This window comes from Ovis canadensis, chromosome 2, assembly GCF_042477335.2.
Source record: "Ovis canadensis isolate MfBH-ARS-UI-01 breed Bighorn chromosome 2, ARS-UI_OviCan_v2, whole genome shotgun sequence".
NCBI lineage: Eukaryota > Metazoa > Chordata > Mammalia > Artiodactyla > Bovidae > Ovis > Ovis canadensis.
In genome coordinates, this window is record NC_091246.1 from 222672018 (window position 1) to 222700008 (window position 27991).

General features: G+C 39.3%; 1 protein-coding gene across 1 annotated transcript; it reads left to right on the top strand.

Moving 5' to 3' along the window:
• Positions 1–931: 931 nt before the first annotated feature.
• Positions 932–27972, top strand: ATIC (5-aminoimidazole-4-carboxamide ribonucleotide formyltransferase/IMP cyclohydrolase). The gene is made up of 16 exons (XM_069574522.1): positions 932–1390; positions 1714–1840; positions 3338–3414; positions 4106–4172; positions 9129–9217; positions 9901–10052; positions 10384–10540; positions 13397–13522; positions 14035–14142; positions 14923–15008; positions 16002–16091; positions 17344–17472; positions 23959–24051; positions 25482–25664; positions 26641–26796; positions 27130–27972. Exons 1-16 carry the CDS (start codon positions 1372–1374, stop codon positions 27247–27249), a joined length of 1779 nt encoding a protein of 592 aa, XP_069430623.1. The 5' UTR covers positions 932–1371; the 3' UTR covers positions 27250–27972.
• The last annotated feature ends 19 nt before the right edge of the window (positions 27973–27991 follow it).

A 27991-nucleotide genomic window follows, 5' to 3' on the forward strand; every position in this document is an offset into this window, starting at 1 on the left:
CTCTTTTTTCCTGACTGCACAAGTAATACCTGTATTTTTCATCTTAATATAATTTTTAAAATCTATTAAATCCTGTAGTTTAGAAACATTGTTTATCCCATGAGATACACTGTCCATCAACATAATAGTGACATCTTTCTTAGTCCTGTGGACAGTGACTGTGGCCATAAAATTAAAAGATGTCTGCTTCTTGGACGAAAAGCTATGACAAACCTAGACAGCATACTAAAAAGCAGAGACATTACTTTGCCCACTAGGTCCGACTACTCAAAGCTATGGTTTTTCAAGTACTCATGTCTGGATGTAGGAGTTGGACTATAAATAAAGTTAAGCGGGAAGAATTGATAATTTTGAACTGTGATGTTGGAGAAGACTCTAGAGAGTCCCTTGGACTACAAGGCGATCAAACCAGTCCATCTTAAAGGAAATCAGTCCTCACTATTCAATGGAAGGACTGATGCTGAAGCTGAAACTCCATTTCTTTTGATACCTGATGCAAAGAACTGACTCACTGGAAAAGACCCTGGTGCTGAGAAATATTGAAATCGGGAGAAGGGGATGACAGAGGATGAGATGGTTGGATAGCATCACCAACTCAATGGACATGAGTTTGAGTAAACTCCAGGAATTGGTGATGGACAGGGAAGCCTGGAGTGCTGCAGTCCACCGGGTCACAAAGAGTGGGACACGACTGAGCGACTAAACTGAACTGAACTGACTTTTCTGTCAGAGCTTTCAACACTTTTAACTACACTTCAGCCTCAATGGCACCCCACTCCAGTACTCTTGCCTGGGAAATCCCATGGACAGAAGAGCCTCGTAGGCTACAGTCCATGGTGTCGCTAAAAGTCGGACACGACTGAACGACTTCACTTTCACTTTTCACTTTCATGCATTGGAGAAGGAAACGGCAACCCACTCCAGAGTTCTTGCCTGGAGAAACCCAGGGACAAAGGAGCCTGGTGGGCTTCCGTCTATGGGGTCGCACAGAGTCGGACGCGACTGAGCAGCAGCAGCAGCAGCAGCTTCCAGGACAGATTGCCCTGGGCAACAAGAGTCAGCTCCAGAGGCCTGGGGCGGCCACAGTTTGATGGCAGTGATAAAAAACTCTCAGAGAATGAGACTGCCGGCGAAGATCCCTTAAAGTTAAGGGTTTAAAAGCCAGCTGCCGCCAATGCCTCTTTCCCTTACAGCCCTAAGGCTCCAATTCTGAAACTGAACAGAGGCGGGTTGGATCACGTGACGGATCAAGTGATCACCAGGCCCGCCCCGCTTCCTTCCGGTATAAATTCTGGTCGCACCGTCTCCTTCTGCACGTGTTGTTGCCGCGTTTGTTCCCAACTTGTCCGCGGACCCCTGCAGCCTGCAGCCATGGCACCCGGCCAGCTCGGTGAGCTCCTCGGCGCCCTGGTGGAGCCGCGCCATCGGCCTCCGTGCCCCGTGGCTCCCTCACGCTGCCGATGGCGGCGGCCAGATGGGAGCTGTGGGGCCCTGGCTGGTTGGGGGGCGGCGCTGCGGTCAGCAAGGCCCGGGCCCGCGCGCTCTAGTGCGGCTCGCTGGCGGCGGACCAGACCCCGGGTCAAAGTCTGAGTAGTGGGGACCATAAGATTCGCGAATGCCCTCTCCAAACTGCTCCCCCTCCCCTCGATCCCCTGGGCTTTGAAGCGCAGAATGTCTTGAACCGAGAGTGATGCGAAATGTCTTTTGTTTCAGCTTTATTTAGTGTCTCTGACAAAACTGGCCTTGTGGAGTTTGCCAGGAACTTAGCTTCTGTTGGTTTGAATCTGATCGCCTCTGGAGGGACTGCAAAAGCCCTCAGAGATGCTGGTTTGGCAGTCAGGTAAGGCACAACTTGCTTTTTAAGTTAAGTCCAAGCCAAATGTAGTTTGGTGACGTTGACCAGAAACTACGGTATTCCATTCACTGCATGAAATAACGTTATTTACTCCTCCCAACAGTGCTGTGAGATTGGTAAGTTAAATCACCTTTTGCAGGAAGCTTAAACTTATTTTCAAGTTTACAGAGTAAGGATTTGGAACCTTCAGAGCCCCTCCCCGCTCAGCCGAATCTTATAACACATTAATGTTAAAACACAGCGCATATTAGGTGCATTGTTTGTTGTGCAAGAAGGGAGTTGATTTTCAGGATGCCTATGATCTTTTTTTTTTTTTTTAAGAAATGATTTATTTTTGGCTGTGCTGGCTTTTTGTTGCTGCCAGCAAGCTTTCTCTAGTTGCAGTGAATGGGGGGCCTAATCTCTAGTTATACTGCAGGGGCTTCTCATCGCCCTGTCTTTTCTTGGACTCACAAGAGAAGCCTTGGGCTCTAGGGCTCACAAGCTTCACTGAAAGTTGTAGCTTTGGGGCTTATTTGCCCCACATGATCTGCTTTGACTGGCTCTTTAGTGAAACTGTTCACATCATTAAAATTCATTAAGATTCACCCTCTCTTCCCCCAGTATCTGGTAACCGTGTACAACATGTTGATGTCTTTTCTTCCAGAGTTTTTATAAGTGTGGTCTTTATTTCATAGCCCATACAGAGAACAGATAGTTTTGCTTTTTGCTTTTCCCCCCACATATTGTGGGTTTTCAAAAACTTGGCGGGCTTCACTGGTGGTACAGTGGTGAAGAATCCGCCTGCCAGTGCAGGGGACACAGGTTTAATCCCTGCTCCAGGAAGATTCCACATGCCATGTAGCACCTGAGCCCCTGTGCCACAACTACTGAAGCCCGGGTGTCTAAGAGCCCATGGCTCTGCAAGATAAGCCATGGCAATGAGAAGCCTACCACAAATGGAGAATAACCTCCACTTGCTGCAACTAGAGAAAGCCTGTGGGAAGCAAGGAAAACCCAGTAAGCACAGCCCAAAATAAATGAATAAATCTTTAAGAAAAATAAAAATTTGCTTGTAAATTCAGCCAGAGAAAGTGTTCAGGTCAATTTGGGGATATGGATTGATACTTAAATGCTGTCTTTTATTTGACCCTGGGTCATACTTTGTGAATATCTTTTCCAGCTTACATTTTTACGTAATTTTTTTTCTTTTTTCAGTGTAAAGGTTTTTAACTTTTATGTAGGTCAATCCAAAAGGCTAAATCCTTGCTATCCCTTTTAATCTATTACTGAGATAGAGATAACTAATAATTTTGTTGTATATTGTCAAACTACTTGTGAGTGAATTTATTTCTTAATATTTCATTAGTATGGCTTATGATTCATTTTCTGAATTCTGAAAATCCAGGCTCTGAAAAAATCTTGGAAGATGCTTTGAAATGGTATAAAGTGTAAAATGAAACTCACAGAAACAATAGCAATATTCTGTTTATCTGTTTTCAGAGATGTATCTGAGCTAACTGGATTTCCTGAAATGCTAGGGGGGCGTGTAAAAACCTTGCATCCTGCAGTCCATGCTGGTAAGTGGTTGGATATCTTCAATTTTAAATAGTGGTTTTCAATAAACTTTGCAATGGGTTGGCCACAAAGTTTGTTGGGGTTTTCCCATGTCATCTTATGGTTAATAGAATAAGCAGGAATAAGGAAAAAGGCAGATCATAGCTTAAAAAAAAAAAAATCTGTGAGGTTATGTTTTTTTGTCACATCAGCTGCTAAAGTTCATACTACATAAGAATGTTTAAAATACAATCTAGCTTGCTTTATTACCTGATGGATTCTTCTGGTAGCTGTTAGTCCTGGCCTGATAAATAATTTAGAGTTTGTTATTTCCTGCTGGAGTTAATGAAAATACTTAGGTTTTAGAGTCTGAAAAAACTCTTGCCATGGTTCAAGCTTGGAATAAAGCATCACATGGTAACTGACTTTCAAAGGAATCTTTTAAAATGCTTTACTACCTATGAGAGTATATGCACTGATGGAACTGACAACAGTTACGTGAAATTCCTTTTACATTGTGTTGCTTAAGCAAAGGGAATAGGGAACGGATGCAGACAGTTTTTAAGTGTACTCACTAATCCTAATTTTGTACTGTCTGGTATTCTTAATTAGGCAGTGCTGGGGGCTTTAACATGATTGATGCAGTCATGTTGGAAAGAAGTGCCTTATTCTGACTTGTTTTTTGAACCTAATACTTTAACTTTGTTGAATTAGGAATCTTGGCTCGTAATATCCCAGAAGATAGTGCTGACATGGCCAAACTTGATTTCAGTCTTATAAGGTAAAAATTTTCAGAGTTGAACTTTTAGTACATTAAGGATCAAAGACAAAAAAAGCCAAATCTGGTATCTGTTTTTAAATATCAAGGTTAACATGAGGTTTAGCTTTCTGATTACTTACTGTAAACGTTTATTGAGGACATTGTTTGTGACATTGTATGTGGGTAAGCATTTTGATTTTGCCAAATTCATATTACTCAAACATAATTACCTTTGCTTTTTTAAAAATTATCTAATTGTGGTACATATAAGTAGCTTAGTTATTTGCATAACGATACTCATAGTTTCTTTTTGTTGCATATGTATAATAGCTTTCAGTTCAGTTCAGTTCAGTTCAGTTGTTCAGTCGTGTCCGACTCTTTGCGACTCCGTGAATCGCAGCACGCCAGGCCTCCCTGTCCATCACCAACTCCTAGAGTTCACTCAGACTCACGTCCATGGAGTCAGTGATGCCATCCAACCATCTCATCCTGTTGTCCTCTTCTGCCCCCAATCCCTCCCAGCATCAGAGCCTTTTCCAGTGAGTCAACTCTTCGCATGAGGTGGCCAAAGTACTGGAGTTTCAGCTTTAGCATCATTCCTTCCAAAGAAATCCCAAGGCTGATCTCCTTTAGAATGGACTGGTTGGATCTCCTTGCAGTCCAAGGGACTCTCAAGAGTCTTCTCCAACACCACAGTTCAAAAGCATCAATTCTTTGGCACTCAGCTTTCTTCACAGTCCAACTCTCAGGCCCATACATGACCACTGGAAAAACCATAGCCTTGACGAGACAGACCTTTTTTGGCAAAGTAATGTCTCTGCTTTTCAATATTCTTTCTAGGTTGATCATAACTTTTCTTTCAAGGAGTAAGCGTCTTTTAATTTATGGCTGCAATCACCATCTGCAGTGATTTTGGAGCCCCAAAAAATAAGTCTGACACTGTTTCCACTGTTTCCCCATCTATTTCCCATGAAGTGATGGGACCAGATGCCATGATCTTCATTTTCTGAATGCTGAGCTTTAAGCCAACTTTTTCACTCTCCTCTTTCACTTTCATCAAGAAGCTTTTTAGTTCCTCTTCACTTTCTGCCATAAGAGTGGTATCATCTGCATATCTGAGGTTATTGATATTTCTCTCAGCAATCTTGATTCCAGCTTGTGTTTCTTCCAGTCCAGCGTTTCTCATGATGTACTCTGCATAGAAGTTAAATAAGCAGGGTGACAATATACAGCCTTGACATACACCTTTTCCTATTTGGAACCAGTCTGTTGTTCCATGTCCAGTCCTAACTGTTGCTTCCTGACCTGCATATAGGTTTCTCAAGAGGCAGGTCAGGTGGTCTGGTATTCCCATCTCTTTCAGAATTTTCCAGTTTATTGTGGTCCACACAGTCAAAGGCTTTGGCATAGTCAATAGAGCAGAAATAGATGTTTTTCTGGAACTCTCTTGCTTTTTAGCTTTATTCAGATATAATTCACATACCATATAATTCCTCAATTTAAAGTAGATAATTCGGTAGTTTTTAGTATATTTAGAGTTGCACAATTACCACCACAGTTAATATTAGAATATATTCATCCCTGCCCTTCCCTCTGGCACTCTCCCTCCTGCCCCAAACTCTGCCCATTAACTTTCAATTTCCATATTCCCCAACAGCCTAGACCACCACCAGCCTATTTTCCGTCTCTGTGGATTTCTATGAGCACTGCCCGTCAGTGGATTTGTATAATACATGGTCCTTTGTGACTAGCTTCTTAGCATGTTTTCAGAGTTCATCCGTGTTACAGCATATATCATTGATTCATTTTTTATTGCTGAAAAGTAATCACTTATTGGACTTCCCTGGTGGCTCAGATGGTAAAGCATCTGCCTACAATGCAGGAGACCTGGGTTCAATCCCTGGGTCGGGAAGACCCCCTGGAGAAGGAAATGGCAATCCACTCCAGTACTATTGCCTGGAAAATCCCATGGACAGAGGAGCCTGGTAGGCTACAGTCCATGGGGTTGCAAAGAGTCAGACACGACTGTGTGACTAATCACATCACATATAGATATACTCTCATTTATTCGTCAGTTGATGGATATTTGGATTGTTTCCACTTTGGGATATACTGACTAAAGAAACTGGACGTTTGTGTACAAGTTCTTGTGTGGACCTATATTCTCATTTCTCTTGGGCATATACCTGGGAATGTTAATTTCATGGTTATCTGGTAACTCTTTAACCTTTGCAGGAGCTGCCAGACTTATTTTCCAGGCCTCATCAGTTTATGTTCCCACTGGCAGTATAGAGAGGTTCTTTCTCTGCATCATCACCAACATTTTTCTTTTTTTCCTTTTAACATTTTTAGTGGGTATAACACGGGTTTCTTGTAATTATGATTTGTATTTCCTAATCTTTTCATGTGTGTACCTTCAGAGAAATGTCTGTTCAGACGCTTTGCCCATTTTTTAAAAATTGAAATATAATTGCTTTACAATGTTGTGTATTTGCTATATTGAGTTATTTATCTATTATTGAGTTGTAAGAATCCATTTTATCCCATTCTGTAGATTGTTTTCATAATCTTAATAGTATCATTTGACCATCATAAAAGCTTTAAATTATGGTAATATCCAGCTTATGCTTATGCTTTAGATGTTATTTCTAAGGATCCATTTTAAAATATAATGAAGATTTATGCCTCTCTCTCTCTCTCTCTCTCTCTATATATATATATATATATTTTTTTTTTTTTTTTTTAAATTTTTAGGGCTTGATAGTACAGTGGCTAGCTAAGGTTACCCAGGCAGCAACATTTTATTATGATTTGGTGGGAATAATGTGTATTGAGAGCATTTGCTGACTCTGGCCCCTTCTGTTTCCCTGTGCTCTTGCAAGCATGAGAAGTCCTGATGTTTCACTGTAACTTCTTAGAACTTTAAAGTGTCAAACTCAGAGTTCATATTTTCAATCATTAGGGGTTTTGGTCATGTTAGCAGTTCAGTTCAGTCGCTCAGTCATGTCCAATTCTTTGCGACCCCATGAATCACAGCACGCCAGCCCGCCATTACCAACTCCTAGAGTTCACTCAAACTCAAATCCATCTAGTCGGTGATGCCATCCAACCATCTCATCCTCTGTCATCTCCTTCTCCTCCTGCCCCCATTCCCTCCCAGCATCAGGGGCTTTTCCAGTGAGTCAACTCTTCTCATGAGGTGGCCGAAGTATTAAAGTTTCAGCTTCAGCATCAGTCCTTCTAAAGAACACCAAGGACTGATCTCCTTTAGGCTGGACTGGTTGGATCTCCTTGCAGTCCAAGGGACTCTCAAGAGTCTTCTCCAACACTACAGTTCAAAAGCATCAATTCGTTGCCTCTCAGCTTTCTTCATAGTCCAACTCTCACATCCATTCACGACCCCTGGAAAAACTATAGCCTTGACTAGACAGACCTTTGTTGGCAAAGTAATGTCTCTGCTTTTCAATATTCTTTCTAGGTTGATCATAACTTTCCTTCCAAGAAGTAAGCATCTTTTAATTCCATGGCTGCAATCACCATCTGCAGTGATTTTGGAGCCCCCAAAAATAAGTCTGACACTGTTTCCACTGTTTCCCCATCTATTTCCCATGAAGTGATGGGACCAGATGCCATGATCTTCATTTTCTGAATGCTGAGCTTTAAGCCAACTTTTTCACTCTCCTCTTTCACTTTCATCAAGAAGCTTTTTAGTTCCTCTTCACTTTCTGCCATAAGAGTGGTATCATCTGCATATCTGAGGTTATTGATATTTCTCTCAGCAATCTTGATTCCAGCTTGTGTTTCTTCCAGTCCAGCGTTTCTCATGATGTACTCTGCATAGAAGTTAAATAAGCAGGGTGACAATATACAGCCTTGACATACACCTTTTCCTATTTGGAACCAGTCTGTTGTTCCATGTCCAGTCCTAACTGTTGCTTCCTGACCTGCATATAGGTTTCTCAAGAGGCAGGTCAGGTGGTCTGGTATTCCCATCTCTTTCAGAATTTTCCACAATTTATTGTGGTCCACACAGTCAAAGGCTTTGGCATAGTCAATAAAGCAGAAATAGATGTTTTTCTGGAACTCTCTTGCTTTTTCCATAATCCAGCAGATGTTGGCAATTTGATCTCTGATTCCTCTGCCTTTTCTAAAACCAGCTTGAACATCTGGAAGTTCACGGTTCATGTATTGCTGAAGCCTGGCTTGGAGAATTTTGAGCATTACTTTATTAGCATGTGAGATGAATGCAATTATGCAGTAGTTTGAGCATTCTTTGGCATTGCCTTTCTTTGGGATTGGAATGAAAACGGACCTTTTCCAGTCCTGTGGCCACTGCTGAGTTTTCCAAATTAGCTGGCATATTGAGTGCAGCACTTTCATAGCATCATCTTTCAGGATTTGAAATAGCTCCACTGGAATTGCATCACCTCCACTAGCTTTGTTCATAGTGATGCTTCCTAAGGCCCACTTGACTTCACATTCCAGGATGTCTGGCTCTAGGTGAGTGATCACACCATCGTGATTATCTGAGTCGTGAAGCTCTTTTTTGTACAGTTTTTCTGTGTATTCGTGCTACCTCTTCTTAATATCTTCTGCTTCTGTTAGGCCCATGCCATTTCTGTCCTTTATCAAGCCCATCTTTGCATGAAATGTTGCCTTGGTATCTCTGATTTTCTTGAAGCAATCTCTAGTCTTTCCCAGTCTGTTGTTTTCTTCTGTTTCTTTGCATTGATCACTGAGGAAAGCTTTCTAATCTCTTCTTGCTGTTCTTTGGAACTCTGCATTCAGATGCTTATATCTTTCTTTTTCTCCTTTGCTTTTTGCTTCTCTTTTCACAGCTATTTGTAAGGCCTCCTCAGACAGCCATTTTGCTGCTTTTGTAAATTTCTTTTTAATGTTTTAATGTTAGCAGTTACTGAAATGTAAATGGTGGAAGTTTCCAGTATTTAAAGATAGCTGAATTCCTCTTTATTTCAGAGTTGTTGTTTGTAATCTGTATCCCTTTGGGAAGACAGTGGCTTCTCCAGGTGTAACTGTTGAAGAGGCTATTGAACATATTGATATTGGTAAGTTTAAAAAACCATTTTTGCAGACTGTTTATACTGTAAATGAAATGACTCTGCTGTCTGAGCCACCTGGGAAGTCCCAGTGTGCACTGTTGAAGGAGTAGAAGATAGTCTCTGGGATTGTTGTTGTTTAGTCACTAAGTCGTGTCCATCTCTTTGTGACCCCATGGACTGTGGCCCACCAGACTCTTCTGTCCATGGGATTCTCCAAGCAAGAATACTGGAGTGGGTTTGCCATTTCCTCCTCTAGGGGATCTTACCCACCCAGGGATCAAACCAGCGTCTCCTGTTTCTCTGGTGATTAATTCATTGATGTTTTCAGAGCTCTTGATGTAGAGATTGATCTGGCTAATTTTTCGAATATGACTTAGCACGCACATATTATTTTTCTTAATTTTGGGGCTTCCCAGGTGGCTCAGTGGTAAAGAATCCGCCTGCCAAGCAGGAGACACGGGTTCAGTCCTTGCATTGGACAGATCCCTTGGAGATGGAAATGACAACCCACTCCAGTGTTCTTGCCTGGAAAATCCCACGAGCAGAGGAGCCAAGCAGGCTAAAGTCCTTGGGGTCACAAAGAATCAGAAATGACTGAGCATGTTTTCACCAACGCACAGCATGTACAGTCACTTGATTTGAAAGAGGTTAAACTGATGAAAATGCAAATCGTCTTTTGTTCTTCAAAGGAGGAGTGACTCTGCTAAGAGCCGCAGCCAAAAATCACGCTCGAGTGACAGTAGTGTGTGAGCCAGAGGACTATGCAGCTGTAGCCTCAGAGATGCGGGACTCTGACAGCAAAGACACGTCCTTGGAGACAAGACGTCAATTAGCCTTGAAGGTGGGAACACGCTTTTATCTGGTGTGGTGTTTGCAAAACCAGCAGTACTCCGTTCTCACCACATCACATCACCTCCCGGGGCTCTGCTTGGAGCCGTTATCCTTTTATTAGAAATGGAGAGACCAACATTCAGAGAGGTCTTCTGTCTAAGAATTGAAAGAGAAGTGGCAGGGCGTAATTCTTTGTGCTGTTAGTATTAGTTGGTGTCTTTCCTGCATGAGTGTGTGTGTGGGCGGGTGGGTGTAGTTGGATATATAGCACTTGAAAACCATTTTTAACCTCACTTTGGGAAATACTGTGGGTATTTCACAAACCTTAACTCTTTTTTCAGGCTTTTACTCATACAGCACAGTATGATGAAGCCATCTCAGATTACTTCAGGAAAGAGTACAGTAAAGGAGTATCTCAGATGCCCCTGAGGTATGGAATGAACCCTCATCAGACTCCTGCCCAGCTGTATACCCTGAAGCCCAAGCTCCCTATCACAGGTAAAGGCTGAGTGTTATGTGGCATGGTTTGCCATGTCTGGGTGTGTATGTGTCTTTCTTTCTATTGTGTGAGACGTAATTCACTTTTTAGAAAATGAATTGCATGGTACCTCTTATAGTTGTCTGAAATGTGAGTTGCCAGTGGGCCTTGTAAACAGAAAATACTGCGATAATCCAGGGTTTTGAAGAGAAGTCAAGTTGAAAATACAGATTGAAGTATCTTTGTGTGGATATTGGCTTTGAAGATGTTGGGACAGGATGAGATGGTCTGGATTTCATAGTAAGATAGTTAGGACCAAACCTTGAGCTGGCAGTAGAGGAACCTTCAGAGGAAACAGGGCTGCTGAGAGCAGTGGCTATTTGATTTGAGAATGTTACAGAAAAGCGATTTCCTTGGAATGATGGATCGATCTGGCAGCCCGGTTGAAATGAGCCAAAATAGTAATGAGAGGTTAAGAACTAAGAATGATAAAGATAATTCTTTGAAATTAGTCAGGGCTTAAGGATTTGTAGAGTAATAAGAGAGTTTTACAGTTACAGTTGTTTGATTCTGTTTCGTTGTGCTTCATCGCTCAGTCATGTCCGACTCTTTGCAACTCCATGGACTGTAGCCCACCAGGCTCCTCTGTCGATGGGGAATCCCCAGGCAAGAATACTGAAGTGGGTTGCCATGCCCTCCTCCAGGGGATCTTTCTAACCCAGGGATCGAACCCAGGTCTCCCACATTGCAGGCAGGTTCTTTACCATCTGAGCCACCAGGGAAGCCCTGACTTGTTGTTAAGGTGGGTTGTTTAGTGAGCAAGCACATCCTACTGCCTGGTACAAGGGAAGGGTGGGTCCAGCGGGCAGAGGAGAGAGTTGTAGGTGTAAAGACTTTGAGGGTGAAGTGTTGCAGGGGACAACTTCTGTTGTTTACTGTTGCCTATTTTGCTTCTTTGGTGCCTCTCACATGAGCTCTGTGGAAATAGTCCTTTTTTTTTGTTTAAGAGAACTTTATTTCCAAGATAATTTTATTAAAAAGAGCAGGTGTTGTTTTTTTTTTTAATTTTATATTTTGCCCATACCACCTATCTAACTAAGATCCATAGTTTAGATTCAAAATGTACATTCTATAAGTTTGGGCAAACATAATTTATTCATCTTATGAAAATTATCCTGTTGTTCAGTTGCTAAATTATGTCTAACTCTTTTGGGACCCATGGACTGTAGCCTGACAAGCGCCTCTGTCCATGGGATTTCCCAGGCAAAATTACTGGAGTGGGTTGCCATTTCCTTCCTTCTCCAGGGGATCTTCCCGACCCAGGAATTGAACCCACGTCTCCTGCATTGGCAGGCATGTTCTTTACCACTGAGCCACTAGGGAAACCTGATATTATCTTGCATAATAGTTTCTCCACCCTAAATACTCCTCCCCTTCAGCCTTCTAACTAACCACAGGCAACCACTGATCTTTTCACTGTATACTTTTGCTGTTTCCAGATATCGTATAGTTGGAAACAAACAGTATGTAGTCTTTTCAGACTGACTTCTTTCACTTAACAATCTGTATTTAAGGTTCCTCCATGTCTTTTGGTAGCTCATTTCCTCTTATTACGGAATAATATTTTACTGTGTGTGAATGTACCAGTTTATTCATTCACCTATTGAAAGACATCAAAAATAGATGGATGCTGTTTGGCAGTTTATGAATAAAGCTGTTATAAAGATTTTTGTACATGCTTTTGTATAGACCCAAGCCTTCAATTCATTTGGGTAAATAACTAATTTTCTGTTGTATAATTTTATTTCACGTTTAGTTTCCTTTCTGACTCCCCTCATAATCTTCATGATGACAGTAATTTGGGAGGGACTGTTTTATTCACTGATAATATCCCAAGCTCCTAGAACAGTGCCTAACATTGTAGTAGGCACTCAATAGATATTTGGCAAGGTTTTGCTTGTGAAAGTATCTGCTATTCAAGATAACACAGAGGAAATGAAATTGTTAAGTTGTTTTTAATTGGTGGCCCATTACTTTGTGTGTGTATGCTAAACTTCTTATAAATATTTATTCATAAGATTTTGGCTTTTAAAAATCCTGCCACTGTTAAGAAAATAGGCAGCAAAAAACTTGTAGGCTCCTTATTAACTGCACTTCAGCTTGAAGCCAAGCCTGCTGAGTCCAATTAAAAGAAAAGGACCTCCTCCCCTGTCCATCAAATGAGGTTTTTCCCTCCATCTCTCCCACCCACTAAACTGCTTTAGTTTATAATGCTATTTCTTAAACTGGCACGACTTTCAACTTTAAAATATTATGCTCAGTTGCTTAGTCGTGTCCAACTCTGCAACCCCATGGACTGTAGTTCCCCAGGCTCCTCTGTCCATGGGAGTCTCCAGGCAAGAATACTGGAGTGGGTTGCCATTTCCTTCTCCAATATTATATTATAAATACTCTAAATTGTACAGTAAAGTCACCACAATTATTTTATCTTAGTTCTGTACTGAAGTGGATCCCTGATGGTGGCTAGTCTAGTTGTACTTTTTCATGTTCCTGAATTCTCTGCTGATTTGTTTATGGGTTGGCTGGCTTTGGTCCCCATGGTGCGTGCTCGTATTTATGTTCATGCATTTCTGTGCGTGTGTGTGTGTGTGTGTGTGTGCGTGTGTGTGTGTGTGTGTGTTTGGTAACATGGGTTCAGACTCTGGTGCTCTGTTCACTCATCTCACTGAGTTCTTATATGTTCATGTATATCCGTTCGCCTCTTCATTATACTTCTTGTGAAGCATTTTTGTGCAGTCTTTATGTGTTTAACATCTTTTCTAGGAAATGTATACATCGTATTGACGTTGCTTGTTCATGTGTATTTTTATGTATAGTTCTCAATGGAGCCCCTGGATTTATAAACTTGTGTGATGCTTTGAACGCCTGGCAGCTGGTGAAGGAGCTCAAAGAAGCTTTAGGCCTTCCAGCCGCTGCATCTTTCAAACATGTTAGCCCAGCAGGTAAAGCATTGCACTCTGGGATTCTCTGGAACTGTTCAAAATGAACTTCTTTTTAAAGTTTTTAGAAATTTGACAAGACTCTAAAGCAAATGTGAACAGTCTGGGAAGTCCGAAACCACTTTTGATTAATAATGGTGTCAACGTAGTAACGGGATAAAATCAGATAACAATAACATGCACACGTATGGGAGCAGCAGGAAAACTGTGTGATATCAGGCAGGACAGAGAAAGCATCAGTGGTGAAGTGAAGTCGCTCCATACACACGACTCGTGCTGGCAGACTCGGTGGCTCTATCTCAGAGGCCAGAGAGGAGAGATGCTCCCCTGCTTCACCCTCCCCTGCAGTTCTATTTTGGCATTTAATTATCTGGCCGAGTAGGTTTTTGTTTAATTTGGCATAAGCACTAGAAAGTACCCTGCATAGACCAGACGTTTGGAAAAATGTTGTCCTAATGTAGGAATTGAAAAGTGGTAACTGAGATTTTGGGTTTATTAATGGGTCTCTATACCAGGTGCTGCTGTTGGAATTCCACTCAGTGAAGATGAAGCCAAAGTCTGCATGGTCTATGATCTGCACAAAACCCTCACACCCATAGCCACTGCATATGCAAGAGCAAGAGGTCAGACGAATAATAGCATGTAGTTTGTCTTTTTTTTTCTCTTTTTTCTTTTGGAGGAAAGGTAATATCTTAAATGTCCTTTTTGTTATAAGATTTCAAGTTATTTTAATTCATTTTTTACTAGTACTTCAGAATAACTATATGAGAGCCTTGGAATAAATTTGTTTATAAAAATGTGTGCTTTAGTATTTTAATGTAATAAAGGGGAACACACTTGGGATTTGGTGCACAAAATTTCAGATTAGGCTATTGAATGTATTTGTTTTGCTTAAATTGTGGTTATTTAAGTACACTGAATTTGGTTAAAGTTAATATTTTATATAATTCACAGATGTCTAATTCATAAGTTTAATAGCCTATGAATATTATAACAACATTAATAGGAGGTTATTGAGATACTTTATCATAGTTTACCTTCTTCAGCAAGGGTTAGCAAGCTATTATTCAACAGGTTAATCCAGCCCACCACCCATCTTTGTCAGTATAGTTCAGTTGGAGTAGGGTGATATAGTATGTCGGTGACTGTTCCAACCTGAGTTGGACCATGAAGGGATCACAAAGCTTAAAAAATGTTTACTGTCAGGCCCTTTGCTGAATGTTGCTCTAGAAGGTAAAATTAAAGAATATTTCATGATGATTATTTCGATTAAACAACTTACTAATCTGTTATTTAAATCTCAAGTTAGATTTTATGTGGTCACTTTGGGGATTTTTGAGTGTTATTTTTTTCTGTATAAGGATAATCTGTGATAAATACGACGTTTTAGTTTTTATTTACAGGGGCTGATAGGATGTCTTCGTTTGGTGACTTTGTTGCATTATCTGATGTTTGTGATGTCCCTACTGCCAAGATTATCTCCAGAGAGGTTAGTGGAATTCTGTATCTTGATCTGTATATAACTAAGTAGAGCCAAATTTTACGTAGTGTTTATTGAAACCATAATGTATAATGTCTGTATTTGGCTCTTGTGATGTAAAGTTTTACATATTTAATTCTTTTAAATTTTCTAGTCATTATTTTAATGCCAGAATTATTATTTCTGAAGCTGACTGTATACCTTAGGTCTGTAATGAAAGAGACTGTATAGTGGGGGAAATTATAACCTATTCTGAAAAAGTAACCCCCATCAATTGAGTACCAAGCAAGCATTCCAGAAAGGTGGGGAGGTGGTGTTGCGGATTGGGGAAACAGAGAAGAATGAGGTTAGCTCAGGTAGCTTGGAAGGAAACAGTTAGCATTAAAACTAACAGGGCCAGTGGCCTGACGATATTTAGTTTCATCTCAGGGCTTCTTACCATCACCCCTACCATCCCCAGCTGCAGTGGAGCTGGCATGCTGCATTATACGTTATATATAGCATGAGGCTTGGGGTGTGAGCTGTGACTTTTGTACCTTTTGTGTCTTTAGCTATACTGTGTTAATCTCAGATTTCCTCTGAACCCCTTCTCTTGCTCTCGAGGAGCCTGCCTTGCCTCGGATCATTTAGCCAAGTTCTAGAAGAGCCAGAACTGGAAGAACATGCTCTGTCTAATTAGTACAAAACAAGCCCTGAACAGAATAGTAAAAAAGTCATGTGTCTTCCTAAGATACATGTATCACAGCAAGTCATTCATATATTCTTCATTAAAATTGAAACAGACAACCAAAGGGGCACTAATGAGATAAGATCAGCTGTAAAAGGTTGTCTTCTAGCACAGACTTATCTTTTCCAAGTGTAGTGTTTGTCTTATCTAGTGGAGGTAGAAACCAGAAACTGCCGCTGCATTATTTATGACACATAAGTATGTCTAGATTGTTTAGGAGGTATTCTCTGATTTTTTAAAATAGAAATTAGTATCTAATGTTGATACATGTATAGGTATCTGATGGTATTATTGCTCCGGGATATGAAAATGAAGCTTTGAAAATACTTTCCAAGAAGAAAAACGGGAATTACTGTGTTCTTCAGGTTAGTGCAATTCATATTTGCAGTAGTAATTTGCTCTTTTATTTTTCCCCATATTTAATCTTTCCTTTATACTGATAACTGTTCTAATTTATCCTTCTTTACTATGATTTCTTTATCCTTAATCCTGCAGATTTTTTCTTACTATTAATTTTTTGAGTTTCAGATCAAGATAGCTTTCTCATCCTTCCTTTTAATTTTTTAAAAAATAATTTATTTGAAATGGTTTCCTATTCAAAAGGTCTTAAAGGTTATTTGAAATCTTTCCTTTCCTTCTGCCACTCTGTTACCTTTTTTTAAAGTAATATTTTCAATTTCTTGCTCATCTTTCCTGAAATACATAGTCTGTGCATATTCAGCAAATACTCGATTGATATTCAGCACAAGACAGTACCATGTTTCAGGGTGTCAGAAGAATACCAGGGCTTCCTCAATATTTTGTTTGGGAATTTGGCTAAGTTTGCACCTAGACACGTAATTACAACCATGAAAAACCTGTTTTCTCTGCCTGACCAGGGACAAGTTTTTTGACATAAGTTATAGGTGGGCACATCTCAGTTTTAGAAATTTTATAATAGAAAAAAAAAAGGACCATTTTAGAATTCATGAAAATGCAAATTAAGTAGAATTACTATGAGGGCTTGCTTCTGAGTTACAGGTTATCAGTGCTTTCTGTACTGTTTAAGTATAGGAAAATGTCTGGGGAGAGAGTAGTATTATGACATAGGTTATTCCCATGTCCCATCATTTCAAATCAAAATCTGGAAGAGGTCAAGAAAGCCATAAATGACATACCCCTTTCCAAATGACAAAGACACATACTACAAATGCTATTCTCCACTGAACTTCTTAATCTTGGCTGAGTATTTGTAATTGTTAGAAAGAAAACTAGTGGTTAATTTTTGTGACACTGCCTGTTTTGTAGCTAATCTGTTTTATCTATTTATTTATGTGGGTAGTGCTTTCAGTTACTAAAACCAGAAATTCTCTGTTGGAATCATTGGTTCTATTATGTTGGTGTAAGTTACAAAATCCTGTGAGGTTATAAAGCCTATAAAGTTTTGGAGCAAAATATTGGTGCCTGGCCATTCTATCACATCCATCCTGAAATGATCTTGTACCTGCTTAAGTCAGGGGGAAAAAAAATGCATATAACCTTGCTTGTAATTATATACCTTGAACATAAATTAAGTAAATGATTTTGAGAGATGTAGATTTTTTTACTCTTAACTTTTAAAATCTGTGTTTTCTTTAGATGGACCAGTCTTACAATCCAGATGAAAATGAAGTTCGAACTCTGTTTGGTCTTCGTTTAAGCCAGAAGAGAAATAATAGTGTTGTCAACAGGTCACTGTTTAGCAACATTGTTACCAAGAATAAAGATGTAAGTCTGAAAAGTAACTGAATACCAGTAATTCAGTAGGTCAGTTTCCTAATATTTATATGCTTATGCATTTATTAAGGCCCATATCGTAAAACTGATCAATATGCAAAGAGCTGGTCCTTCTTTGATTTGTCAAGCAAGTTTGAGAAAAGTGAGCAGAAGACCAACCATGTTAGAAACTTGTGTATCTGTGTGTATGTGGTTAGTTATCTTCAGTTCTGCATAAATAGGATCATGTTTTTTATCACTTGACTTTTTCCGTGCATTAAGCTACAACTCTGTTTCTGTATCAGTAAGCATAGGTCCACATCGTCATTAGAAAGGCCCATGTGTACTGTGATGGGTATCTAGGTTGTTTCCACATTCAGTGCTGTGGTCCATGTTTACATATAGTAATGAATTTGCTTTTGTCCTGTTGTCATATTTTAGAAGGACATATTCCTAGGATAATACTGGATTGGGTGGTGTTATTATTTTTTTTTATTTACATGTTTTATATCCTTTAATATGCACAGCTGCCTCTGGGTGGAGCATGACCACTGTCATCTGTATTGTAAAGATCACAAAATTGTGACATAGAGGACAATTAAGAGATTTGGCTACACAGTAAGGAAATGGTTGAGCTGGTACTTGTTTTTCTGAGATCTCCTGATTGGGCCTTCAGTTTTAAAGGATATTTTCTCCGGATCTGATGTTGGCTGTACTTTTTTTCTTCATTACTTTGGATGTGTAACTAACTTCATCGTTATCTGGTCTTGTCTGCTGATATGCCTGGCATTTTTGACTGAATGCTTGACGTGAGATACAGATGAACTAAAAATTCATATTTTTAAGGCAAGACAGGAAAAATTTAAACATAAAACTTACTCTCTGCCCTTTGGCCTCCTGTCTGCCCCCGAGTGTGCACTGTGCCTGTCTTATGTGCTAACCAACCATACCTACCATACCTCCCCAATGATAGAACTACCTGCTCGATCATCATTCTGCCTTGCAGATGTGTGATTGAACGTTCGATAAAAATAATGATGACTTTGCAGTGAGTTGAAATGATTGACCAAATATATCTTCCTATAAAGTCAATGATTGTGACAGTATAACTGTAGATCCGGGAAGAAGCAAAAAGAGGGAACCATTTCTTGTACCATAACAGACAAGTAAGACATGTGGCCCAGAGGCTTTTGGTTACTATTACAAGGGACCAGTCCAGTAATAACACATCAGGTGGCCGAGCAATAAAATTCTTGCCTGAACTAAGGGAGCATTCGTAGCACCGTGGAACAAACTAGTCAAGAAATGCCTCTCAGATTCTGGTTGAAATTAAGACAGAGAGGGAGTGGATCATAAAATTAACAGGCTTACCTACCATCCGCTTCTATAAGAATCAAGTCTTTAGCCACTGTAGTCACTGAAAGGAATTCAGGATGAGGGACTTTGTGCTCTAGAGAAACTTGGCAGAACTGGCCCTCAGATAGTTTAGATATTTTCAGGAGATTTTATGAAACCGAGTTTCTTGCGTCACAGAAGATCATTCCACCCTTAGAAGAGCACTGAAACCATCAACTAAGCTGGGTCTTCAAGGATAGCAGTGACCTGCTACTGAAATGTGTGCTTGGTTGCATATACCCCTTCATCAACATCAAATACATGCTTGCCACACCCTTACCTGTTTGGAACTGTTCTCCAGGCTCTCTGAGAGGCTTTCTCCTGGGTTTATAATCCTTAAGTTGACTCAGAATTTTCCATTTATTTTGTAGGTTGACTGTTGATCAGTTTTTTTGTCCATAATATGAAAAAACCATAAAGATACTTCATAAAGATACTTTGAGCATCTGGTTAGTGTTATTTTCCTTCCATAGAGCTGAGCATAGGGCTCACCTCTTAGTTTCCACCTTGCAACTAGGAAAAGGCCTGGAGGGGAAAACAGTCACCCTGTTGCTTCTTTATCACCAGGGTGTTTGCTTCTTGCCTCTAGGTACTGGATATTTTATGAGCTCTGTATTCAGTATTTCTGTTAGTTCTTAGAAAAGGATTAGTCTCTTAACAAGACATTTTGTAACAGAAGTGGACAATGAGTTAGTTGGCTATTGTTCCCCGGTCTGAGTTCTGAGGCTTTAAGTAGAACGCTGAAAATAGGCTTTAAAATCTTTATGGGGATAGTTCTGTTAATAAGCATGTAGTGATTGAGGCCTGATCTTTGTTGATTTACTGGGTATTTCATTTGTATTGTTGAAAGTTAATGGTGCCCTAAAGTAAAAGAACATGTAGGAATCATAAGTAAACACATCTTGCAGGTTTGGGAATCTGCTCCTTTGGTAAAGACCCTGAGGTCCTGGGTTAACAGTGTTCCTTGAAGCAGCTCACAGTAAAATGGGTTTACATCTACCATTTTGCTGTTTATTTTCTAATTGCCTATATGTTCTTTTTCCTTCAGATTAATTGTTAAAAAGTGATTCCACTTTATCTCTACCATTGCTTTATTAGCCATTTTATTCTTACAATAGCTTCTCTACAGTGTATGGTCTATATACCACTTAAAGTATACTGTAAGGAGGTTAGAATGTATGTCTTATCTCCTCCCTTACAGCCTTTGTACTGTTGTCAGACATTTTCATATGTTTTAAACCTCAAATGCATTGATACTGGTCCTTTAAATTAGTCAGTTACATAGTAGAGATTCTTCTGGAAATCTGTTTTCTATATTTACTCACATATTCACTATCTAACCAACCATACCTGCCATTATCACATATTTACCTACATAGATGCCATTCCTAGTGGTCTTCATTCCTTTCTAAAAAAACTGTATTGAAGTGTAGTTGATTTAGAATGCTGTGTTACAGTCTGCTGTAGAGCAAAGTGATTAAGTTGTACATATGCATACAATAAAATGGCTAATAAACCAATGGTAGAGATAAAGTGAAATCACTTTAAAAATTAATCTAAAGGAAAAAGAACATATAGGCAATTAGAAAATAAACAGCAAAATGGTAGATGTAAACCCAGACACATTGATAATCACATTAAATGAAAATGGCCCAGACACTACAATAAAAAACTAAGATTATTAGACTGGATAAAAAGTAAGATTCAACTATACACCATATATAAGAAACTCATTTTATTTATTTATTTATTATTTTTACTTTACAATATTGTATTGGTTTTGCCGTACATCAACATGAATCCATCACAGGTGTACACGTGTTCCCAGTCCTGAATCCCCTTCCTACCTCCCTCCCCATACCATCCCTCTGGGTCATCCCAGTGCACCAGCCCCAAGAATCCTGTATCCTGCATCAAACCTAGACTAGCGATTTGTTATTTGACTAGCGATATGATATTATACATTTTCAATGCCATTCTCCCAAATCATCCCACCCTCTCCCTCTCCCACAGAGTCCAAAACTCATTTTAAATGTGAAAAAAAAGTGTATAGGTTAAAAGTAAAAGGATACAACAAGATATACCATGAAAACACTAATTTAAAAAAAAAAGCACAAATATATAGTATTATACAAAGTTGATTTAAGAGTAAGGAATATTACTAGGGAAAAGAGGGACATTTTAAAATAAAAGTCAATTCATCAAGTGGACATGATAATTCTAAATGTGATGTACCTAACAGCAAAGTTTAAAGATATATGAAGCAAAAACTGATAGAAATAATAACAGTAGGTAGACAAGTCTCCTTTTGATTGAGATTTCAAGGTGTCACTTAATAGCTGATAGAACAAACGATAGAGCGAGCATAGAAAATGTCAACAACACTGTCAACCAAGTTGACCTAATTACCGTTTATAGAACAGTTCAGCCAACAAAAGCAGAATATAATTCTTTTGAGTTCTCGTGGGACGATCGCCAAGATAGAACATATTCTGAGCTATAAAATACATCTCAATCAATTTAAATTTCTTTAACCACAAGAAATTCAAGTTAGAAATCAATAACAGAATGATATCTGGAAAATCCTCTAGCATTTGGAAATTAAACAACACAGTTTTACATTATTGTAGTCAATTGGATGAAAATAATGTGAAAGTCTTGAGTGCAGATTAGCAATTTTTCTCAACTATCCTTACAGTTTTCCTGAAGCTCTGCATTAAAGATTTATAGATTTATCTTGAGATCAGGTCAAAAATTTATTGTCTCGATGAAGTAACTGGAATGTTATCAAAACAGGTATTATTCTTTTTATATGTTATAAATTACCATAGGTCTTTGTTGAGCGAGAGACAGACCAAGACATAGAGATGGAGAAAGAAGGGGGAGAGGGGAGAAGAAGAAGATGAAGAGAAAGAGAAGAAGTGGGAGAAGAAGAAATTTTTTGAAAACACGAGTGGAGTTATTGCCACAATAAAAAATATTCAGATATAGTAAGATCAGACCCTTTCAGAAGCCCAGAGCAACTCAGCTCAAAAGAGCCACAAGAAGATAAAAATGTTTCACTTTTAATTCCTCTGTTCTATCTATAAAAATACTTTACCATAACTATGAATTCCTAGGAAGAATGTGGCTGATTTAGTATTTGTTAAGTGGAAGTCCAGTACTTTGGCCACCTCATGCGAAGAGTTGACTCATTGGAAAAGACTCTGATGCTGGGAGGGATTGGGGGCAGGAGGAGAAGGGGACGACCGAGGATGAGATGGCTGGATGGCATCACTGACTCGATGGGTGTGAGTCTGAGTGAACTCTGGGAGTTGGTGATGGACAAAGAGGCCTGGCGTGCTGCAGTTCATGGGGTCGCAAAGAGTCGGACACGACTGAGCGACTGAACTGAACTGAACAGTAAAATGGGGCTCTGGATTTTTTTTTTCCACTTTTTTTTTTAACCTTGTTGGTTAACGTATTTTTAAAAATACTGAAAGGGCACTGAGCCAAATCCCATGGTACCCATGCTGACAACCATGCCTATTTACTGAGAATCATAATTTTTGTAAGTTTTCCTTATAGGTTTATAGGTATTGGACTGATTAATAATTTAGTGGAACTTGAGAGGTTTTGTGCTTCTGGCTGTGCTGTCTTGGATATTTTTACCAGTCTGTGATTTTAATCATTTATCTAAGTTCTTCTCTACTTGTTCACATGTATTTTTAATAGAAACTTGGAAACCTATGGCTGAGAATGCTGGATTTATCTTCCTTTATATTCTTCTCCCTTTTTCATGTGTTCATTTTTATGTGTATGTCCTTTTTCTTGAAATGTCTCTTCATGTCTTTTGCCCATTTTCTAATTAGATTTGTGACTGAGTTTTAAGAGGTTTTTACATGTTTTGAATACTAGTTCCTTGCTGGACATGTAGTTTATAAATATTTTCTTATAGTCTGTAGCTTATCTTTTTATCCTTAATACAGTACCTTTCAAAGAGCAGAAGTATTAATTTTGATGAAGTTTGATTTATCAGTTTTTTAGTTAGGTGCTTATATATTCTGTCCACTTAGCATACCAACATAGATCATTATCCTTCTTTTCAATTTTATTTGCTCTTTATAGTAAAGATAGTGACAGTTTTAGTTAACATAGTTGTCTCTTTCTATTTGAACCAGTATTTAGTTCATAATACATTTTTTAATACCTTCTACTTAGAATATTCTAGGCAAACCAAAAAATGATCCTAATATGATTTTGCCTGAAGAGCCTTGGATGTGTGTGCATCACAGTTGATTGTAGTGTCAGTACAAATTATTCTCAGTGTTGTTTCTGAACATAAATTTTAATAGCATCTCCAGTTATTTGTTGATCCTGTGATAGAGAAAATACTGTTTGTCAGTGTTGGAGTGGATATAGTTTTCATGTCTAGTGTGATATGTAAACAGGCTTAAGCCAAAATTGCTGTAAAAATGGTGTCAGTTTGAGTCTGTGATGTATTAGGCATTGCACAGAGTTCCATGACAAATATGTTAAATATGATCCTTTCAGTAAAACATGATAGTGTCTCCTATGAACAGTTATAAAGACTATAAAGAAAGCTGAGTGCTGATTGATGCTTTTGAACTGTGGTGTTGGAGAAGACTCTTGCGAGTCCCTTGGACTGCAAGGAGATCAAACCAGTCCATCCTAAAGGAGATCAGTCCTGATTATTCATTGGAAGGACTGATGCTGAAGCTGAAACTCCAACAGTTTGGCCACCTGATGTGAAGAACTAATTCATTTGTAAAGACCCTGATGCTGGGAAAGATTGAAGCAGGAGAAGAAAGGGATGAAAGAGGATGAGACGGTGGGATGGCATCACCGACTCAATGGACATGAGTTTGAGTAATCTTCAGGAGTTGGTGATGGACAGGGAGGCCTGGTGTGCTGCAGTCCATGGGGACACAAAGAGTTGGACATGACTGAGCAGCTGACCTGAATGAACAGTTACTTTCATTCCCTCATCTGAAGGATAGACCTGCATTATAGGCCTGTTATAATAAATGACGCATAGGATGCTAAAAGTTAAGCGAAGTTTGAAAGAAACACCACTTACTTACTATTCTGTGTTTTTTCTAGTTGCCGGAATCTGCGTTCAGGGACCTCATCGTGGCCACTGTTGCTGTCAAGTACACGCAGTCTAACTCCGTGTGCTATGCCAAGAATGGGCAGGTAACCAGGCTGCCAGGCTCACCTGGAGGGAAACTGTGGTTTTACAAAACGATACTCAAAAATCCATCTGCCTTGGGAACTAGACTGGCTTGAAAAGGAAGATGTTGCCAAGTTTTTCTCTTTGGGTTTGTCAGTATTTACTCGGTGATGACTACAAAGTATTGTTGGCATTAAGTGTTAGAATGGTCCTCTTGTTCTTTACCTGGAATGAGTTGGCACATTTTGGATTAGCAAACTGTTAATAGCTCCTATGGAACTAGTTTATTTGCTCCCCTCCTCCCTGTCAGTAGTATTTCCAGTGAAGAGGAAGTAGAAAGTACTAGCCCATTATTTTTCAGCTTGAAGGGTATTTTTATTTATATTTCTGTAAGTCATTTTACTAAGAATCTGCAAGTTGGGAGTTAGCATCATCTTTTAAAATCAACTTTATTGAGGTATAAATTTATATACAGTAAAATGTACCCTTTTTTAAAAAGTTTAACACTTTGCGCAGTGTATGATTATTTGACCACTACCACAGTCAAGATGTTGAACATCTCTTCTGAACTGATGTTAAGCTAGAGACCTTCTTTCTTAGTGCACCAGCCCACAGAGTAGGCTTCCCTGGTGGCTCAGACAGTAAAGCGTCTGCCTACAATGTGGGAGACCCGGGTTCGATCCCTGGGTTGGGAAGATCCTCTGGAGAAGGCAACGGCAACCCACTCCAGTACTCTTGCCTGGAAAACCCCGTGGATGGAGAGGTGCCTGGTAGGCTACAGTCTATGGGGTCACAAAGAGTTGGACACGACTGAGTGACTTCAGCTCACCTCACCTCAGCCCGCAGAGTACAGAACCAGGGTGGCTCATCAGCAGAACTCTGCTAGCCCTGGGGTGAACCTGGATTTACCATAATAACTTTAGCACTGTTTCTTCTCATGGTGTCTTGAGCTCCTCTCTAGATGTTTGTTAAATTATTTAGCCCATAAGTGAGAGGGGATAGTGGATATTAATCGGAATTAATTAATATTAATAACCTGGAAGACCCTTTCAAATTCAGCATTTTAGTGATTGCCTACTGTCTGAAAAGAGCTAGACACGACTTAGTGAGTAAAAACTGTTGAAAGATTGCTAACCTGTAGTAACAAAAATCTGAAAGATTGTGGCTGCTGGTCTAATAAGTTCCAGTAAGACCATACTTTACTGCTGATATCCAAAAGTTCTAGAAACTTCTGTAGTATTAATAGCATGCCTCAAATGTCACTGAGGAGTAAAATATGAATAGTATTTATAAAACATGTTACCCTACCTTTTAAAACTATTTATACTTCATTTGGCCTGATTTTTTTTTTTCTCCCCACAAAGTTGATAGATTTGAGGGGACTATGCACAAAGAAATCCATTAAGAAACATGTTGTTGGAGAAGTATTCATTTTAATGCCCATGTCCTTCAGGTTATTGGCATCGGAGCAGGACAGCAGTCTCGAATACACTGCACACGCCTTGCAGGTGATAAGGCAAACTATTGGTGGCTTAGACATCACCCACAAGTGCTTTCCATGAAGTTTAAAACTGGCGTGAAGAGAGCAGAAATCTCCAATGCCATCGATCAGTATGTTACTGGAACTATCGGCGAGGTAAAAGGGCTGTTATTGAGTGGGGTTTACCCTTTCCTGGTTAACTGTCATCATCACTACAAAGAGAAAAGGTATCAGGTTGGCCAAAAAGTTTGTTTGGGTTTTTCTGTAAGATGTTATGGGAAAACTTGAGTGAACTTTTTGGCCATCATATTTTCCTTGAAGCTTTAAATTGTCTAAAATTACTAATCTAAACAACCTTTGTCTCATTTACCTTTCTTTGGCATTCTTTATCCCTTTCTGACACCACAGATCATCTGTCGTCTTAGATTATAGCCCCTGGTTTAGTTTTGTGTGCTTGTACCCCCTGCTGGTTCTGAGTTTTGATGGCAGGGACTGTTCTTCACCCATCTTGGATGTCTGTCACAGTGCCAGGCATGTTGCTTGCTATGTGATGGATGTGTATTCAGCATTGCATACAGGTTACTTGACAGCAGGTAGCAAATGCCCCCCACATTCTCCAGAAACTCCATTAACAACTCAGTGTACTTGTGTTATGGTTCATGTTCTTTAATGTTTTCTACCTTAAAGAAGGTAGGAGGGAGCATTAAAATTGCAGGTATTAGGTAGCCTGCTAAAAAACGTAGGACTTAGCCCAGTTTCTGTAAATACAAGTGCTTAATGGGTAGTGGTTACAAAATAAAAATTAAGTTCTGGTCTTCTGAGGGGGTGAGTCAGCTCCACTAGGTTGTCCAGCCAGGGATAAGAATCCACAATACAATCAACAGGTGTTGCTGGAGAACATGCCTTGTAACCAGGAGGTGCTTCAAACAGTCTTTTTTAAAAATGACGTTAATACTTGATTTTTCTGCTTGATTATTACACAGCAGATTGGGCTCTAAGTCCTGGAAGAGGACTTAACATATATGAATAAGAATAAAAGTAGATTGCAGAGTACGTCCCAGCATTCTGATTTGTATCAGATAGTACTGAAAATGGTGTAATACTTGTCTTTCCTCCCTGTCCCCACTTACAGGGTGAAGATTTGATCAAGTGGAAGGCCCTGTTTGAGGAGGTCCCTGAGCTGTTAACCGAGACAGAAAAAAAGGAATGGGTTGACAAACTTAATGAAGTTTCTGTCAGCTCTGATGCCTTCTTTCCTTTCCGGGACAATATAGACAGAGCTAAAAGGGTAAGTATGAAGTTGCTGTGTGTTTGCATAGATTTGGTTATTATGTACTAACTATTTTGAAATAGTGCTTCTGATTTTTTCAGTTCTATGAGTTATATGTAAGTTATATGTAAGTTGTGATGATACGATGTATCAGTATAATAGCTAGAGAATCATTTGCTCTGTGGATAGCCCGAATTCTGTTATTTTGCCTCTTTGACAATGAGTCAGTATGCAGTGTGAATTGTTGTTAGCTTACTCTCTTTACTGGAGCTGGCAGTGGTAGTGGTTGATTCTGGCATGTTTTGTCATGAGGTTGTATTTTGAGAGTCGGTCTCTGTCTTCCCCTCCCAGAGTGGCGTGGCCTACATCGCTGCCCCTTCCGGTTCTGCTGCTGACAAAGTTGTGATCGAGGCTTGCGATGAGCTGGGAATAATCCTTGCTCACACGAATCTCCGGCTCTTCCATCACTGACTTCATCAATACATTATTTTATACCCTGCCTGTATGTAGGTGAAAAATCATGTATGGAATTTTGAAAATAACCTTTTTTAAAACTAAAGCATAAAGTTTTCATAATCTTCAGACTACACTGTCTTAGTTATAGGCACTGTCTTGATTATTGTAACTTAATAGTAAATTGTGAAATTGGGTAGTGTGAGTCCTTCGCAGTAGTCTTTTGGAAAGATTTCTTGGCTATGTCCAGGTCCTTGGCATTTCCATATAAATTTTAGAATCAGTTAGTCTCTGTTTTTACAGGAAAAAACCTCTTGAGATTTTAATTGGCATTGCATTGAATCTGTAGATCAATTTGTGGAGAACTGACGTACCATCTTCTCTCCCTTTGAAGATTGATCCCCTTTGGTTCCCACCAGCTTTTAGTTGCTTTACAGGAGCTTCAAATAGACCTTTTAAATACTTTCGGCCAGTGTTCGTAATAACCTGCCAGGAGGATTAGTCCAAAAATTTACACCAATAAATATAATAATTTCTAATAATTGGTTTAGCTTAAATAGCTTTTATATTTCTAAGTAATTTCTAGCAAAGTATTTTTTTCCCCTCTAGGAATTTGACTGTTTTAAGTTTTCAAAATTGTTAATTAGCATATAGTTGTAAGCAGTTTTCTGAATTTTTGAAAGATCTTTATTATGGATGTTTTGGGATGAACACAAAATAGTAAAATTCTACGTATCTATATTTCATGACTGCTCAAGTT

Bases quoted from the DNA above. Each gene is read 5' to 3' on its own strand.
- ATIC (XM_069574522.1), top strand. The intron at 4,173-9,128 runs GTAAAAATTTTC...TCTTTATTTCAG, and splicing joins CTTGATTTCAGTCTTATAAG to AGTTGTTGTTTGTAATCTGT. The intron at 17,473-23,958 runs GTAAGTCTGAAA...TGTTTTTTCTAG, and splicing joins TTGTTACCAAGAATAAAGAT to TTGCCGGAATCTGCGTTCAG.